The 19,195-nt window shown below is 41.7% G+C and overlaps 2 protein-coding genes across 4 annotated transcripts in view; both read right to left on the bottom strand.

The window, feature by feature from the left end:
• Positions 1-9,268, bottom strand: part of DERA (deoxyribose-phosphate aldolase) — a 45,453-nt gene extending 36,185 nt beyond the window's left edge. For all 3 annotated transcript variants that reach the window (XR_009114386.1, XR_009114387.1, XM_058023037.1), the window contains exons 1-2: positions 9,204-9,268; positions 1,082-1,179 (exon numbers count right to left, since the gene is read on the bottom strand). Coding sequence is in view for 1 of the 3 variants with exons in the window: in XM_058023037.1 (XP_057879020.1) it covers positions 1,082-1,179; positions 9,204-9,234 (129 nt within the window). In the remaining 2 variants the exon portion in view is untranslated. The remainder of the gene's footprint in view (positions 1-1,081; positions 1,180-9,203) is intronic.
• A 1,943-nt stretch (positions 9,269-11,211) lies between these two features.
• Positions 11,212-18,638, bottom strand: STRAP (serine/threonine kinase receptor associated protein). The gene is made up of 10 exons (XM_058023036.1): positions 18,456-18,638; positions 17,286-17,421; positions 16,481-16,562; positions 16,155-16,227; positions 15,420-15,516; positions 14,372-14,509; positions 13,870-14,006; positions 13,065-13,214; positions 12,478-12,543; positions 11,212-12,162 (listed from the first exon to the last, which is right to left on the bottom strand). Exons 1-10 carry the CDS (start codon positions 18,565-18,567, stop codon positions 12,095-12,097), a joined length of 1,059 nt encoding a protein of 352 aa, XP_057879019.1. The 5' UTR covers positions 18,568-18,638; the 3' UTR covers positions 11,212-12,094.
• Between the last annotated feature and the right edge of the window lie 557 nt (positions 18,639-19,195).

Below are 19,195 nucleotides of genomic sequence, written 5' to 3'. Positions count from 1 at the left end.
CTGTTTGAGGGAATTTTTGAGAATTTTTATCTCCTCTCCTATGGCATGAATCCCAGTCATCAAGACAGATGCAGACAGGGTGTTTCAAGAACTGGTATAAACTTGAGGGTTTTTAAAAGGGTTTTCCAATTGGGTATTTTGGGAAACAGGCTACAGGATTTGAATCTGGGATGCTGCTCACATTCAAACATGTACAGGTTCAAAATCACCTCTGTTAAGAAAACAGCACATGACTGCCCTGCTGTGACAATGTTCAAACAGAGGAGAGATGCTTCTGACACCCTTCAACTATTTTGAACAACTTTTTAAAGAATTTCTTATAATTAAATGATTCTTGCTTTGTTCTGTTTACATTCAACTCTTAAGATTGATCCTTCATCATTTCCTTCCTCCTGCTTTCAGGTTTTCAGCTACTGTTGCACATAAACAAGTTGTTCAGAGGGCAGAGAGGAGGCGTCCCAGGCATTGTTTGCAGAACAGCTGCTTGGTGAATGGAGAAAAAGTTTGTCTTTTTATACTAAGATGGACAATAACCAACCATTTACCTTATTTCAGCAGCTTTCCTAACATTAGTGGGCTCCTTCCCCTCACCAAATGCCACAGCCAGTCAGGATTTTTGAGTTTTAGCTAAAAAAACTCGTTAAGCAATGAAATCACACACGTTGAGAATGTTTAAGCAAAGAAAAATCATCCAGGTAGGTCAAATTTGACAGGGACGATGATCATATCTTACAGCTTTAAAATTAAAAAATAAGAAGGCAGCATGCAGAGAAGTCTGTCTGGAAAACAGAATAAATGTGGAGGGATAGTAATACACAATTTAATCCACTCATGAATAAAGATGACTTAAATACATTTGCAGTTTTGCCAGTCATGAGTTATATGGTTTTTAACTTGTTTGGATAAATGCATCACCTTATTCCATCCCATCATCATCAAATACAAATTACTAAAATAAGACATGGACAAGCACATCTTTTAAGTTTACATGTATCTTGAAAAAAATTCAATATTACAGCCTGGAGAGAGAGAGTGACTGCTTTAAAAATACAGGAACAGAATGCATAAAAAGAGCACTTACTTGCCAATTACCTTTCAGAGTTTTCCATTTTTTAATTTGTTCTGCATGCCTCACCACTGCAGGTCGATTCACATACACTTTTGAGATCCTGCCAAGTTCTGGGGAGAGAAACAAAAAAAAAAAAAGGCTCATCTATTTCTGTGTTCTTTTAATATATGGTGTGGTACTTCAGAAGAAAGCTGTAGAAAGTTTGGAGCCTCTGAAGAGAGTGTTGGGCTTTCATGTCCTTCTAATGGCTTGTGTTCTTATCAGACCAGACCAAAATAACCTCAGCTTCTGTCAGGGGATGATTTGTGAACTGGATATTTCACACAGCATATTCTGTGTGCCATTGCAAGTGAATTAACTGAGTGCTGATGAGACAGAGACACTGCCTTGTAAACTTAAATATAGGTGTATTATACATGTAACATGGGGAAAAAAAAAAAACAAAAAAAACCAAAAAAAACCCTAAAAACAGCCTTCTGCCACTGCTTGATGGCTTATTTCTAGATTCCAGAATTTCCAAAGAGCAGCAGATGCACAGCATGTACTAAAATAATGAAACTGTCTAGAGTCAGAAGAACCAAATATTGGCCACTGCTTAACAAAGGGTGACTGACTGAAAAAGGAGAACTGAGGGTTAAGGCTCTTGAAATCTTTAAATTTCTGCTTAGTATGGTAAATCCAGAGTGTAATTTTTAATATTAACAAATACAGGCTGCTCAGAGTACACAGGAAAAAGAAACTGGAGCATCTTTAAAATCTCTCACATCCCAAAATGTAAATAATTCCTCTAAATACCGATGTACCAGCATTCCATGAAAATAACATCAACAATCATTAACCACCAATCATCAGCAAATCACCACCATCAATCATCAAATATCACCCCCAGTTAAGGTCAGAATATGGACATGGGCATAGACAGGTACTAGGAGATAATAATTCTGGGTGATTGAATTTATTAAGAAGATGTCACTCTATGAATCTTCTTTATTATGGTGGTAAATTGCATTTCCCTTGAGCATATTGATTAAAAAAATGTTTAAAACTTAAAAAGAAAAAAAGCTGGTAGACAAAATCACTAATTTTGTACTGAAATCTTATACTTTTTTTTTCCTTCCTACTGAATAGCTTTGATAGCCAAAAAAATGTAGAAAACTAATATACTAGCCAAAGTATGTGTAAATAAAAGCTTGTTTTCCTAGACTTACAAAAACCAATTTAGGGTAAAGATGACTCAGAGGAAATGGAGGACAACACGAAACAGCTGAAGAAAATCTTGTTTGGAGCATAAGTAAGCTACCACTGTCCTAATACCACATACAAACTATTAGTGAGTGGTACCCACAAATTGTTAGCTAAAAACAGAACCAATAAATCAGTGAAAGAATTTCAAAGGGATCCTAAGGATTTTATGGATTTTTTTAAGAGTTTAGCATCAGACTCACTGCATGGCAACAAGGAAAATGGGGAGCTTAGAAAGTTGCAAGCAAGTCAAAGACAAACCCTTGTTATTCTTCCCAATTTCAAAGCCACAGGTTTATCCATTCTGTCCCCAAAGAAAGGAGCTCAGCTCAGCTGACTTGTAGAAATCAGGTGGGAAAAAATTGCTACAAAAACCATGGCTACAACTTTCCTCTTTTTTTGCCTATCAGGATATATTTGACAAAGTCCATGGGGGAGGAAAACACACATAAATCAATATATGGAGGAGGGACACACAAACTCTGTGTTAGGATTCTTCTGCTACCTGTGCCAAGCGCTGAGGTAGCATCATTTAATCATAATCCCATTTATTGTAATAACTTTTGAACCCTCCTGGGGGCACAGTGACCTTTCAGCCCCTTTGGAAAATGTGACAAAACCAAAGGAAGCAGTTTAGATGAGGAACTCAGCTTTTCCCTCTCTAATAGGGATCCTTTCAGCTGGTCTGCTCTAACCTATTCTTTCTACACTTTTGAAACAACCAAGAAAATCAATCAGTAAATTATTTCTAAAAACAATTCTTTGGGAGAAGAAGACAGTGAAGAAGTGAAGACAGTGAAGAAGTAAAGACAGTGAAGAAAGTGTCCAGTGTGTTAGCGAAAATTCAAATTTGAGATGAAAATTTAAATGAAAAGACACAAATTTCACCCATGAGTAGGTTAATTCTTAATTAGCAACTGTTTGTAGAGGATTCAGTCTGATAAAGCTATTGTATCTACCCAACCTGACTCTTGAGCATCCTGACTCAGGTCTAAGCAATCTTTTTAAGATGTTAGAGCCCTGCACACTAGATCAGCTTAAAGGAAATAATCAACTATAAATGCATTTGGAGAAAGGAAAAAAAAAAAAGAATTCATAATGGGAGAAAAGGTGTGGAAGGAGAATGGAAGTGGAAATGAGCTACTACCTTTGCTTTGCCCAAAGTCACCTGTGAAAGTCACCAAATATCAGCTGATCAGCAATAGCTGACTGCATGTTTTTTGCAAACAGGACAAAATCCATTGGTTTGAGCCAATGGATTTCACTGTCTGACACATTTCCCCCTCTGTTCTCAGTGACTCAAGGCTAGTCACAAAGGTAGCTGACACATGGCAACTCACTAATGTCTAATATCTAATTTTTGTGCATGGGATGAAAGAGTCCCTGCAAGATGACAGAATGTGGATCTCCAAGTATTTTTTTTTGAGCGTGGGAACTCAAACCACAGTGCACAGCACAGGCAGAAAATTTATTAAAAAAAAAAAAAAAAGGAATAATTTAACAAAAAATCAGAACTCCATCCTTTCTGTACAACTTAATGTGAGACATCATGCAGCTTTTACTACAGGAAATAAAAGGGTGCAATGAAAATGGCACGGCAAGGAAGGACAAAGGTTCTGGTAATGTGCAGCAGCAGATGGAGACTTCCATTTAACACAGACCTTTTATTCAAGCCCATTCCTACATTAATTAAAGCAATGGGTAAGTGAAAACAAATATGTCTCAGCATAATTGTCTCTAAATAGACTTTCAAAGTTTGCCATGTGAGGTCTCATCAAATCTTTAGATCTAAGTGCCTTTATTCAGAAAAATCCCTCACAATTCCAGCTTTTCTCTTTTTTTCATTAAATATCAGAATAAAACCATTTTTTTTGAAATAGAACTGACTGCCTTTGGATTCTCCCCCTCCCTCTCTCCCCCAAGCTTTATGATTTAGTATCTGGCTAAGGAAAACTATATTTAATTAGGCTCATTAACCTTGCAGTGTGAACATGTCTTTTTTTTTTTTTTAAATAAGTCATCTGCTAGTCATCTGCACAGTCATGTGGCTTCAGGGATAAAAGTAATTAAAGCAGTTACACTACAGCTAATTAGCCAATATTCTGTAATCACTCTTCTAGTTTACTTTTTTTCTCAGAAGACATCTGAAAAAATCATATTCAATTCCTTAACAGGAAATTCATCTCCTCTCTTTGAAGAACACGAATCCAAAAATACCGAGCATTTCCTCAGAAAACAATAAATAAAACCACTTCATTAGGATAATTACATAAATATCTAAGCTTCCTCACACATTCCTCATGAAACAGACTAAGCTTTAGAGAAGCTTTAAAAAAAAACGTGTTGATGGCATCCCTTCAGATGGTGAAACAGAAAGCTCAGGAACGCCTGAGGCAATAGTTTCACAAGCATTTTTAGGCAGCACTGCTCCCAAAAGGAGCTGCCCCCCTCAAGTGGTTATTTCATTTCGTGTGCCAGAGACAGCATGTGCGCTCCTGCTCTTACCATGAGCACACCATCAGTCGGGGAAGGGAAGTGATGAAAGCTGTTATTTCGGGAGGAGAGACTCAAACTGGGTCCTGAGCCTTCCCTGGAGAAAGGAGGAGTTCAGCTGGACACAGGCTGACCCCAGCTGGCCACACAGAGCTCAGCAAAGCCACTGAAAGGACAGAAAAGGCTTTGGGATCTGGTCTTGTTACAGATGTCTTACCATGTAAGATTTTTAGAGATTTGGGGGTTATTCAGCTCTGTCAAGACAAAAGTCAGTGTTATTTTTCCATAGAGATGCTTGATATGGACAAGAGATCCTCAATTTCATGTGGGTCTTCCTTTGTATGACAGAAGTTCAGTCTCCAAGTTATCAGCATCCAGATACATCATGATACAAGCACGAGCCCTGAGCTGGAAATCAGGTCTGCTGTCTTGTGCCATCAGTGAAATCACACAGTGCTGTCCATGGATCACACAAAATGGATCATGCTGTCCTCCTCCAAAGCACTTTGGGAGCCACCAACAAGCCTTTCCTCAGGAAGGGAGAGGCAGAACATCAGGACCTGGCTTCCTGCAGGCCCAAGTCCCCTGTTGTTCCCTCGCTTCTTCCCTGACCTGAGACATCTCCTCACCCCAAAAACCCAGCTGTGGTCCTTACAACCTTATGTCCTCATGTGGTCCTTACAACCTTGAGTAAAACAGAACTCCTTTACTGGCATAAAGGCCAAAATAAAACACTTGCAATGAAAATCCATGTAATTTCTGATCTGTAGCTGCCTTTCCCTCAACAAAAGAGCTGATTTGGTCACTGCACGCAACGCCTAACTTATTTCCAAGACAATCTACTTGTCCTTCAAATTTGATTAAAATTACCCACCAGATTCAAAAGGTGCTAGAACAGTGAAGAACCAGAGCCACAGTACAGGCTAAAAGCAGCTATTAATATATTAGAACAGAATTATGCTGTTTTGAAAAGGGATGTAACACTTCATTATTTAAATGCCACTTACCAACAGGCTAGCTCTCACATGTAGATGGCTCAGAAATACCAACTATAATTAAAAATATATAAATTGAAATATAATGAATGTATTTTTGTCCCTTCAGCTACAGGGTCTAAGCAACACAGATAGATAATTGGGTTTTTTAAGATTCCAAGTACATTGCAAAACAAGTGCAACTAATTACTCATTGCTCAGAATGCATACATATATGTCTGTGTGTATAGATATATATTCAGACATACATAGACACACAGAGGTAATAAAACTTATAATTGTAGAATAAGTTGGAAGACCTTTGAAGACCATTTGTCCTGGGCAATGCAGCATCTCAGCTCTGAGGCTGCTGAGAGCTTTATTCAGGTGTGTTTTGAGAGTCCCCAAGGATGGAGATTGCAAAGCCTCTCTGAGCCCAACCTGTCCCAGCACCTGACTGTTCTGCCCCAGATTTTCTCTCTTATCAATCTCTCTTTCCTATTGGAAAAAAATATATTTGCTGGGAACGCCCCAACGAAGGCAGGAATAATGAATCTGACTCCATGTTCTCAGAAGGCTAATTTTTTATTTTGTAATACTATATTAAAGAATACTAAACTATACTAAAGAATACAGAAAGCATACTTACAGAAGGCTAAAAAGATAATAATGAAAACTCCTGACTCTTTCCAGAGTCCTGACACAGCTTGGCTGTAACTGGCCAAAGAAACAAAACAACTCACAGCAGAATCCAATGAAACAATCACCTGTGGGTAAACAATCTCCAAACACATTCCCCATGAGCAAAACACAGGAGAAACAAATGAGATAAGAATTTGTTTTCCTTTTCTCTGAGGCTTCTCAGCTGCTTAGGAGAAAAATCCGGGGTGAAGGGATTTTTTCAGAGAATGTGAATGCCACAGGAAAGAGAAACTGGACCCAATATTCCATGTACATTCCAAGTGCTGGGCAGAGGGGATGGTCCCTGTGTCCCCAGGTGTCTGCACCCCACAGTTAAGCCAAAGCAGCTTCCACTTCCAAAACAGATACTCACTGATATGTTCTAATATTTCATTGTGAGGTGATGTTAAAAATTACATCTGATACTCTTCTGAAGCATGACAAAACATTAAACATCTGGGCTGTTCTAACCCAGGGCCCTGCAGAGCAGAGCAGGAGAGGCAGATTCATTCAATCCCTGCAGGCATCCTGGTGAACCCCAGCACACAAGCTGTGCAAGCAGTCCTTGTGGAATGGAAAACTTGTAAAACTCTTTGTCCAGCTTCTTTGCACCACTCTTGGATGGCAAATGTATCAGTGCATGAGGCTGGTGAGCCTCTGACTGTGCACATCAGGGTCTTTTCATCTGTGGAACATGCACCTGTTCTTTATTCCAAGGAAAAACCTTCTTCTGCTAAGGCACAGTGATGGGTATGAGGGAAGGAGGTGAGGAGGGAAGAATCAAGGAATTTTACAAAAATGTTTTTATTTTTTAAAAAAATCACACAGGAAAGCACTACATGCTATGATTGGCGAAGAGTTTGGCTTGTCAATAGTAAACAAATAGACCCTCTCTAATGGCAACATCAGAGACCCCCTGCTTTGATACTGACATTATGTAGCAAGCACAGAAACAGAAAAGGACACAAATAATACATATTTTTAAATAAAATACATTTTACCACTAGATGTCCCTGTTAGAAAACTCTAATTTTGCACAAAGCTGTGTGGGAAACAGGGCAAATCACCTGAATTAGTGTTAAAGCTGCTGGCACAGGCTTGTAAAACCTTCAAAAGCTCAAGTGCCTAAGTGACAGAAGCAGTGAGTGTTGCTAGCAACCACGAAAGATAAAGGTAAGGGTTTAGTCTGTTCTTTCTGAGAACTGCTACCAGCTGAGATACAGCACTAAGATATGTTAAGTGCTGCATTTAGTATGCTGCTGTATTTCAGATATGTATTTAGTGGGAGAGCAAATGGCAGAAAGGTGCAGTTCTCTCTTTAAAGCAGCCAGCATAAGGCAGATGCTAGAAGCTGCCACTTAAACATGGTGACAGCCACACCATTGCCTTTCCCACACCTGCCCTGAATATCTAACACAGTTCATTTTGAACACAACTGATTTAAACAAAGATCCCTGGGAAGGCATGTCAACAAGTATCAGAACTGAGCTGACTTGAAGTTTCTGGATGCTCCACACATCAATTAATTTTAAGCTTGAATTTACTAAGAAAAAGCATGACACACCCCTAGTTTAAAGTAACTGGAGTGTATTTGCAGAGTTTTGTGTTAGCTGTTTTTCCTAACAGCGATGTTTTGTCATCTACATTATTAATGTTTGTTTCAGCTCTTCGGATGACTGCACGTGAAACTCACCTGTCCCTACAAGCAGCCCACGAATGAGGACATCAGAGAGCAATTACACATCTCGCTTTTGAAAGCTGCAGCATTTCCACAATTTCAGTGAATGGAAACACAGCTCTCACTTGTCCATCCGCAGGCTAATAATTTAAAAGTGCCTGTGCTTGTTGTCATGACAGGCACGTGATGGCACAATCTCCTGAACTCTACCCGTGCCAGCTGTGAGACCTGACTGTTCCACACCAGCCGGCCTTTGCTCCCCCTCTTCCATGAGGCCACCCCTGTGTCTCCTCCACTTCATTGTCCACCCTACTCATAATGACCAAATTATCACATCTTGGAAGAAGTCTCACCGCCTCAATCCATCCCACTGCTGCAACTGGGTTTTGCTGAGGAAGCTGTAGCACTTTGCCCTTCCCCAGCAATGAGAAGAAAGGCAGCTCCAGCCAGGAAAAGGCAGAGAAAGTCTTTCCCTGCCTTATCTCAGGCACAGCCACCTTTCAGACCCAGAGACCAGCTGCAAACACCTGGAAAATCCTTACCCCTCCCCAGAGAGTGAGCAACAAGAACGATCAGAGGAGGTGGAGTCTCGAGTTTGCAAATCAGAGCCCAAATGCAGTGGTTTTAATCTCTTGGTGGGAAAGAGGGGAGGAAGAATCCTGTGAGAACCAGAACGGCGTGCAGGAGAGAACCAGGTCCGGCTTTGTGACAGGACCAGGGCTGCAGAGCTGTCCAACCTCTGACCCTGCAGGGACAGGACCAGGGCTCAGAGCCGTCCTACAAACTCTGCTCCTGCTCGGAACCCTGAAGCCAAAGCCACGTGTGACACGGCAACTCGCATTTAACCCGCAGTCCCAAAGCCTGCTCCCTGTTCCCCGTCACGGGATGTGTCAGAACACGCACAGAACCCCAGGGCTGTTCCTATTTCGGCTTCTCAGAGGAACGCGGTCCCGCAGCCGCCCGGGGGAGGCTCGGCCGGGCGTGGGGAGCCGGATCCGGCACAGCCCCGCTCCGCCCGGGCCTCCGCAGCGCCCACCGGGGATCCGCGGCCCCGCCGCCCCCTTACCCAGCTCGGTGCCCGGGTTCCGGCCGGCCATGGCCCCGCTCTCCGCCCCCGGAGCTCCGGGCAGGCCGCGGGCCCGCCCCGCTCGGGCAGGAAGCGGCGGGGCCGGGCCGGGCGCAGAGCTCCGCCGCCGCCACGTGGGGACCGCGCCGGGCCGGCTCGGCCGCGCCTCGGCCCTGCTGCTGCGGGCACGTTCCTTTCCCCAGGGACGTGCCACTCCTTTGGAAAGGCTGAACCCGCTCTTGGGGATGAGTCAAAGCACTGTCCATTCAAGGAGGAGCTGGTGCCACACGTACGCACGGGGTTAACAAACCTGCCAACCTGTAAAACTTCTAGTGGTACCCATAGAATGAAATTCTGGTGACAAAGCCACTGAAAACGTCACGGCCTTTACATTTTTTCCAGGACTGGAAAAAAAAGCCCACAAATTCTCCTGAAAAATATGATGTACATTGTAAATACTGACGTTTACATGAAACAGTTTCCAACTTTAAGAAACCTCAAACTCACAACGGCATCGGGTAAAGCAGGGAAGGGCCATAGCTCTGAAACATGAGGACACTTTTCCTTTTTGCTTTTCCCATACCAAAACTGCATGTGTGCTTTGAGAAAAAATGGTTTTCAAGACAGCAGTCACTCTAGAAGTATAGATACCATTTGCACTGTGTACTTTAGCAGTCCAAAAAATTACAAGCTTTCAAGTACTTGTGGCGGTGCATCCTCCTCCTCCTTTTCCAGGCCACACTGTCATCTAAGAAATCCTTGTGATGCCTTGGCCTTGACAAACAGCACTGAGCTCAGCTCCACTCGAGCTCATCAGAAACACTGTCTGCTTCCAGGAACTGCTGCTGTCTAGGGAGCTCTTGTTTTCTTTAGGAACAGCCTTGGAAATTATTTTTCTTGCCCGAACAGCACATCCCTGTTCCCACACTTTCTAACTGTCTCAGATGAAACAGTGTTACCTTAGATATCTAAGTAAAATAGGCTTGTAAGTAAGGTTAAGTCCTAAATTAGGTTAAATGCTGTTAGGTATTATTCCTCTGTTAAATTGTTATGGTAAATTTTTAAGTTAGGTTGAAGTTAAGCACTGTTCCTGTTAAATTGTTAGGTTTAAGGTACAAGTTAACATTACTGTTGAGTGCTGGTAAAGCCTAAAAGCTTATTTCTTTTTATTCTCACTATCCTTTTGCCACTTGAACACACACACATCTCTCTAAACAGTACTTGGTTAATTTGTTTTGATTGCCTGGATTTTGTTTGGTTTTGTTGTTGCTTGTTTTTCCTTGGTGTGCCTTAACTGTCCTGTAAGTAGTAGAGTGAACTTTGTTGTCCCGTCACTTAATATTAAATCTGGGTTTTGCTGCTACCCTTACTGGTGACTTTTCAAAGACCTGTTCATAACAGTCCTTTAGTTTTCTTGGGATTTTTTCATTTCTTCCAGTATTTTAGTAGCCATTACTAAGTATTAAGTTTCTATGACTATTATCTGTTTAATTTCTGTGCATCCCAGAGCAAGCCATAAATGTAGAATAAGGGTCATGGTTTTCTGGTGAACTTGGGAACAACTAGGTTAACAGCTGAACTCAAGGTTAAAGGTTTTCTTCCTTTCCAAGATTCTATTCCAGATCTATGAAATGCTATAGAACCTACTGCAAACATGGAATAAAACCCACAGCATGCAAGAAGTTTCACCATGGAGCAAGGTGTTCAAAATCTCTAATTTTAAACACATCCAATTTCTAAATTAAAATTTTTATGCTCAAGTACTAGAGATGGAGTCCTCAAAAGCCTTAGTGGAATTAGCAAGACTGAACCATTTAGCTGTAAATCAGAGTTGCTTGTTTTTAGAATGAAATTCAAATAGGCAATTGCAAATAGGTATAGTCTGCAAAAACAGGACAATAAGGACAGGTATGAATATGAAAAAAAAAAAAAGGTGTGTGAATAAATACACCTCACAGAATGCATTATGTAAAGCTTTCAGCATAACATTAAAGGAAATGACAAGTGGAAGAATGGCAATTATTTTCTTTAATGAAGAAAATATGATTTGTAACCTTGAAAGAGTAACTTTTTTATCCAGTCTGGAGGACTAAACCCAAGCTTTACACAGATTTGCAGCCAGCCTCTGATATTTTCATGTACAACCAAATACTTTAGGCAGCACGTTTAATTTAGGAATTTTCACTGTTTTTCTTTTTAGAGACTCATGTTTACATTCAAACTTGAAAGAATAAAAAAGATACAAAGCTTACAGATCAAAGAACTTGCCACCCTCTGTACCAACACTAAAACATTCTTTTGCTTTCTCTCTGTATAGTACAAACCCAAGATGCCAAGGATTACGTGATTAATGCAGTTGCTTTTCCATTTCATGAACCCAACGCTCAAAAGTAACGTATGAGTTTGGAGAGGCTTTTTATTTAGACAACTGAAAACAGTTAAACATTCAGAAGCAGCATACAATGAAACGAAACCCGAACCAAATACTTTTAAGTACATAATCCCTTCTTTTCAACTAGAGCCAATTCTTCCAACTTCCAAGGGAAAAAAAAAAAAGGTAAAAGCCATTGTATCTCTTCTTTGTAATAATGAAAACACACTACAATGAGTCTAATTGAGATTGGAGAGACTGGATCTTGGCTTGCACACTTCTTTGAAAAGACAGTAGGCAGTTATGCCAAAAAGCCAGCAGAACTCTACTACTTGTCTTTTGGGTTTTTATTTGGATGCTGAGTTCTCTTACAGACAACACCTAGCCAGTTCCACTGCATTCTCATCAATTACTGCCCATCTTTGCCCCAGGGAGGGAGCGCACTCTGGAAGGCTGCTGTCTGTCACTGCTCACTTGATTTAGTCTCGCATGTCCACGTGTCACGTAACAGCTGCAGTAATCAGGCTTTCACTTCAGGAGTTGAGCTGTACACTGTATCTGAGTTTTCAGAGGCAATCTCTTCTGCAACTAAATAAAAAAGGTGTTATTTAATTTCACTTTAGATATAGAAACCAAAGAAATGTTGCAGGGATTGCTTAAGGAGCCCAGTTCAGTTTGTTTTCCCATTCAACCTGACCCAGCTGTTCTACCCCATCTGTTCTGCCTGCACAGCTCCAGTCTGACACTTACCACATAATCAACGTCAGGCAAATGCATTCAAAGATCTTTTGAAAAATACCAGAAAGCACTTGAGGGAAAGTACTTCTTTCATACTAAGGAATGCTATTATCTTGACTATCTTTTAACACTGAGGCAGTTGAAGCTGACAGTTCAGTTCATTACCTATTTCCTCCTCTGCAGTTCCTGGAAGGGTAGTCCTTGCTTTTGCTGCTTCTGCATTCTCCTCTTCTGTAGAGAAAGAGCAGAAAAACAGTCAATACCTTCAGTTCCACCCACCCACCTTAATTAAAAAAAAAAAGAAAAAGCTAATTTCCATGTAATTCAGTGTTTAGGAAAAACACTTGAGCAAGTAATTCTATTAATGAATATCCACGTGTTGTTGTTGCCTCCCTCTCCCCAAGCTGAAAGAACCAGAGTACAATATAAATTAAAACTACCACACTTCTTTCTAGAGAGTCTCTCTTTCAGAATTATAGAAGTGGTATCACATATTTCTACTCCTTAACACAAAATACATCAGGCTCTTGGCTTAAATACCCACAAAGTGTCTATATTCAAAAAGCTTAATGGGTGTGATGTTAACTGCTTACACAACAGCTGCAGAAGTACATCCTTCAACCTAACAGATATGATCAGAAACCCTCAGAACAGAGGAGTTACTGTATGAAACTCAGTGTTTATCACTGATGATAGACTTCAAAGGTGCACAAGGAGTTGCCAAGTTTCCCCAGGAGCCAGCACACACTTACCAGGAACTACACACTTCCAAAGGCCATAGGTTTTCCCTACTGTTGTCTGCCACAGCCTTAGTGTTCCATCCTCAGAGCCACTTGCATACAACTCTCCATCGGGGCTAAATCTCACGCAGTGAATGGGACCAAAGTGCCCTTTGTAAGATTCTGAAGGGAACACGTCAACACTGTCAATTTCAAATTTCAGCCAACAACTGAAATTTAAGTACAAACCAATCAGTTTCTGATACAAAACAGTTTCCGTGAATGAATGGGTGTGTCAGCAATGGCTACTTTAGGCATTTAATAATTAATTAAGATATTAATGTTTCATTAACTGCAAGGAAAAAGATGCTTAGTTATTCTAGACAAAACTGCAAAGCAAGCCAGCAGCATGGGGTACACATAATCTGTTCATTCAATCACTCCTTCCACAAACAATTTTAAATGAGGACTGAATCAGTAAGAAAATGTGCTTTTCTTTGAAACAAATTTGGCCAGCATGTCATATATTTCATAAAATCTTGTAACTAACATATTTAATGAACAGTATGACAATTTAGCATACAGCTATGATAGCAATACAGATTGAGAAATGTTTTCAAATAGGTGCAGAATTGTTGAATAGAAGTTTTAATTAGCTCTAGAATATTAGGTATACTGAGATAGCAAAAAATGTTTAACTGATTATATACCTTTTCATCATCCTCCTGCACAGCATGCTGTGCTAAGACCTCATTTGAGTACAACAGTTTCATTTACTGGTCATTATTTTATTAATACCTATTTCAGAACTCTTTATGATTATAGGAGACAAACATACCTAATTCTTCTCCTGTATTATAGTCATATTTATAGAGTTTAAAATCTTCACCACCTGCAACCAAACATTCTTTCGCAGGGTGAAGAGATGCAGAATTGATTGTAGCAGGTGCTTCAAATGATTTAATCTGCTCTAGACTGAGGGAGAAAAGTTTGTTAACAAAGTTCATATTAAAAAAAAAATCTTGAGAGCAAAGGAATTGGATTCTACTAATCTCAACTGCTTTTCCCAGAAATAAAATACAACCCCACAGAGTTTTGAAACAAGTTTTGATACTTGCAAATCATGCTTGTCAAGTTAGAAATGAGTTTAGATTAAGCAAAACAAAAGCTCACACATACAGAACTACTTTCTGGAATATGTTTAAGCATGTAACTTCCTTTCTTGAAACATCATAGAGATGCCAGTTCTGACAGCTTGGTGACTCTGGCATTGCACAGTCAGTTTTTACCCACAAGACAGCCATGACTCCACCTGTGAAAATTGGGAGTTGTGGACTCACGTTTCTGCACTATGAAAAGCAATAGTCTTCCCATAGGTTATCACCAGTATCTGTCCTTCTGGAACATACTCCATGCTGCTCACTGACATTGCCACATTTAGTGACTTCACCTCAGTCATGGTACTCCGGTCCCAGAGGCTTAAAAGGAAACAAAAAGGGAAAAAAAGATTCTCAGACTTCTGCAAATCAAACAATTTCCACCTCACATCCATGGCAAGACCTGCATCAAAACAGGCACCCATCAAGGAATGTGGTTTTATTCCACAGGTATTTCAGATCTTCCATGGCTTTATCTGCATTTATTTCACCTAGGCCAGGCTTAACATATATTCCCTTCTTTAAAATACTTTTACCTTTGCAGCTTAATGCCACAACATTAAATGGTATATACACTATAACTACTCAGTGATTCTCCTGGAGATTAAAAATCTTGATTTAAGTCTTCTAAGCAACAGACCTTGAAGCAAGGCTTGAAGATTCTATTCTGTCTTTTTATTTCAAAAGACAAAGAGGTACTAATCCCAATTTACAGAGGTTCATTGAGGATTATAAAGTTTTATATCTAGCAGTATAGAAGTATCTAAGTAGAAATTAAATGGTGCTGCTGTTACAAATAAAAATCTTTATTCATTAGCTGACTGCTGCATTTCTACAATTTGGAGGAAAACAAACAGGACTAAGCTCTTGCCTATCTTTAACACTAGGAAAGCGAAGAAGACAAAGCAGCAGTAGCTCAGGACAGCGTGTATGCAAGAGACCTCATCTATAAATTCATCTTCTTCAGGAATAGAAAGGGCATAAATTGATTACATGCAGTTCTCACCTCTTCTTATCAAGGAGAACACATCTGTGAACAGCACACATTTATGGGGAAATTAGAACTATTACCAAAATGATCTCTGATAGCAGAACAGAGCTGTATCAGGCATGCAGCTACACTAATCTAGGATCAGGTAACCTGTCTTACTCGTATCTTTTTCCAAAATAAGATAACTTCATCCTCACACAGAGCATGACAATACAGAAAAGCCAAAGTTACTTTTCTTACCGGACAGTTTTATCATCAGCTGAAAGAATCTGTTTGTCATCACTGCTCCACAAGGCCTTTTTAATGCCAGAAGTATGTCCACTGACAACATCAGGTTCTTAAAAGAAAGCCAAATATTTTAATACATGTAATAAAATGAAATAACATCATGCAGTAGTTTGGGGGCTTCCTTAAGCTGCACAGATTTCCCTCTACTAGAGACTGTAGAATTACTTCAAGCACTTAGGACTTTATTTGTAGATCTTATTCCAGGAACAGGATAAATGCAAACTGGGTATCTGACTGCCTTTCAAAAATTTCACTAGGTGAACATCGATGTTCTCTGGCTTCCTATCAACCATCAACAGGTCAGTATCAACATGAATTTAAACACTCTTAAATATGTGGGAGTTGGTCTTTCACTCAGATGACTAAATTTTAATTTATTAGTCCAATTTCTAGTGTGTCTGCAGTGAACTGAAACATGCTCTGCTTGATGTCTCATTCCTGGAAGTGTGCAAGACCAGGTTGGATGGGGCTTTAATCAGTCCATTAGAAGAGGGTTTGGAACCAGGTGATGTCCAACCCCAAGCAATTCGGGGACCCTTATACACCAAAAGGTCATAGACATTACATTTGTAAAACAACCCTCAACATTGTTCTTAGTGATTCATACCAGAAAGCAGTCCCTTAATTTCAGCAGTTTTACTGAACTCAAAAAAGCCCCCCAAGAGTCAGTTTTAAGAGCAGACTCACCTGCTTCTGGCTTGCTCAAGTCGTAGATACGCAAGAGCTTATCTTGTCCACCTGTTAACAGATAATTGCTATCCTGAAACAGAAGTTATAGAGAGTCAACTCTACTTTGAACCAAAACACAACCTTTGTCTGTGAGTTAAAATCACAGCTTTTTCTCTCAGACAGCCTCTAACACACTTGTTACATTAACCCTACAATCCTAAAAACGAGCAGCAGTATTATTTACCTGTTAAGATTTACAACAAAAAAATCAAAAAAGTAGCTAATAGCAAAACATACTCAAGAGCTTATTTCCCTGGGGAATAAGGTATAAAAGTTTCTCATACCTGTGTAAAATCCACACTTTTGACAATGTGTTTGTGAGCCAGTGTGATCAGTTCATCGCCTGACACAGCATCCCACACTTTGCTAAACAGCAAAAAGAAATATTCATATTTTAGAAGCATCAGCACAAATCAACCTGGACAGTCAGATGAATTTGTAAGCAATCTTTCCTGATACATCATTTTATCCTAAGTGCTACGTTCTTATAAGTTATAACCTAGTTAGTCAATAAGAATATTTTATATGTTTTTACTAGAGCTTTTTTGGACTATGCCACCACTTTTCCTTTATGCTCTTCTTCAGGACCATGCAAACCAATTAACATTTTAGTTTGAAGACAAAGGTGGCCCCTCTCTGCAACTTCATTAATAAAATTTGCCCTCTACTAACAAGATTCAACTTGCAAAATATTCATTAATACTGCAAACAGCACAAAACGTAAAACATGGAAGAACTAATTCACTAGAAGTTTCATGTCATAAAACGAGGCTAACTGCTAGATGAAAAATAAAAATCCCCCTCTCAACTCTGCTATAACTACAGTGCCAGAAATTAGAGCTGCACAGAAAAGTTAAGTAAACCAGTATAATTAGCACATCAAGAAGCAATCATAGTTGTTCAGCATGACACAATTAACTGCAGCTACATTCAAGAAGGCAAAAATCTAGGTTTTAATTTGGTTAGCCCAAAATAAGCTAACAGTTACTAAAGAGAAACAAATGAATCGGTAATTTAGTACAGATTGTTGTCACCAAAGAGCTACAGATTAAAATCAAAACAGAGACCAAGAAAACAGTGTACACTTACGCTGTGAAATCTGCTGCTGCTGTAGCTGCTTTAGTGGCATCCGTGTTCAGGGTGGCACCCCAAACAGCCCCTTTGTGACCCAGAAATGTGCCAATCCAGTCTCCTGTGTCCCCCTGGCGCAGCATGGGCTTGCCATCTTCACAGAAACAAAACCGGCAGTCAGGTAACACGGTAAAAGAAGGAAGCAGCTTTTTAGAAGAAAAAATATTCCGTTGTACCAGTGCATGGAAATACCCCATACTTTACAAAGCCACTCTTTGCAGAGGGGTTCAGCCGTTTAAATGAGTTCACATGTGCAGCTGTACTTGCTGCATGCATCTAAACTGTACCGACATTCCAATGCTGCTGCAAATGAGACAGAAGTTTCCTGGCAATAGTCTGTAACTTTGTCTTAAGATAGAAGGAAGGTGGAAAGGAACATTTCATTTAGGTTTTATTTTTACTAAAGTTTTTTTCAGCCAAGACAAATTTGGCTTGTTCTTTTTTTTTTACTTTGGAACAATACTACGAAGTCATCGATATGTAGAAACACATCTCATGGTTGCAGAGAGATATGATTAAAACACAGAGCGATACAACAATGAAGTAGTAATAGAAAGCCTTTCCTATAATCAGTTTTTTCTGGAAGGCTATCAAAGAGTTGTTCACGCAAGATGTAGAGCTGTGGAAGCCCTTCAAGGCAGAAAAGGGCTTAAAACTTATGCATGCAAAAGATTAAAATACACATGCACGAAAATAAAACGCTATTCCCACAGTGAGCACAGAGTTCTCACCACGCCGTGTCCAGCAGGGCAAGGCAGCTGCCCTAGCCAAACCAGAGCTCGCTTTAAATCCACAGGCGATGGAAACAGGAACTTTTACAAACAAGCCATTCTGGAGAGCTCCCACCCCCTCAGCAGCCGGGATCCCGACCGGGCGCATGCGGGCTCGGACACCCCCGGGCTAACCCGGCAATGAAGCACCCGGAGAGAGCCGGCTGTCGGCTCCCTTCGCCATTCCAGAGCACAGCGAGGCGGTGTCACCCCCCGAGTGTGGCCAGACAGCCCCCGAGCCCCCTCCCGCCCCACCGCCACCCCTCGGCTCGGCGATGCGCGGCCTACGAGCGCCGGGGCTGCCCCGCGCCCACCCCCGGGGCGGGGGATCCCGAACAAAGCGGCCCGTCCCGCTCACCCTTGCAGGCGCTGATGAGGAAATATCCGTAGGGGGTGACGCCGCTGAAGGCCAGGTCCACCACGGGCCGCGTGTGGCCGGAGCAGGTGAGCGGGGTCTGCCTCATGGCCATGGCGGCGGCGGTAGCGGGGGCCTGGGCAGGGGCACGAGTCCGGCGGCCCGGCGGGAGCGGCGGCGGCGGCAGCGGGGGAAGTGACGGGCAGGAAGCGCTTCCCGGCGGACGCGCGTCACGGGCGGGGGCGCGGCCGCTGCGGCGCCGCCCCGATAGGGGGACGGGCCCGAGCTGTCCCTTGCGTGTGATCCGTGAGAGAAGTGTTCAGTCATCGTCGCGCTCCGTAAGGGATCGGTGGGCTGCTCGCCGTGCCGTTCATCCCTCATCACGCTCGTGGAGGAACGGCGAGCTCTTCCCCGTCCCGTTAATCCCTCGTCCCGCTCCGTGAGGGACCCGTGCATCCCTCGTCCCGCTCCGTGAGGGACCCGTGCATCCCTCGTCCCGCTCCGTGAGGGAACGAGCTCATCCCCGTCCCGTTCATCCCTCATCCCGCTCCACGAGGGAATTAGCGAGCTCCTCGCTGTCCCGTTAGTCCCCTCATCCCGCTCCTTCAGGGAATAGTGACCACATCCCCGTCCGCCATCCCGCTTCTTGGCCGCCTGGGCACTCTGCTGGCTCATGGCCAGCCTGCTGTCCACCAGCACCCCCAGGTCCCTTTCACAGGACCCTTTCCCTGTCCAGCCACACT

The sequence above is a fragment of the Melospiza georgiana genome, chromosome 4 (genome assembly GCF_028018845.1).
Source record: "Melospiza georgiana isolate bMelGeo1 chromosome 4, bMelGeo1.pri, whole genome shotgun sequence".
NCBI lineage: Eukaryota > Metazoa > Chordata > Aves > Passeriformes > Passerellidae > Melospiza > Melospiza georgiana.
This window is presented reverse-complemented; position numbering and strand designations above follow the sequence as displayed.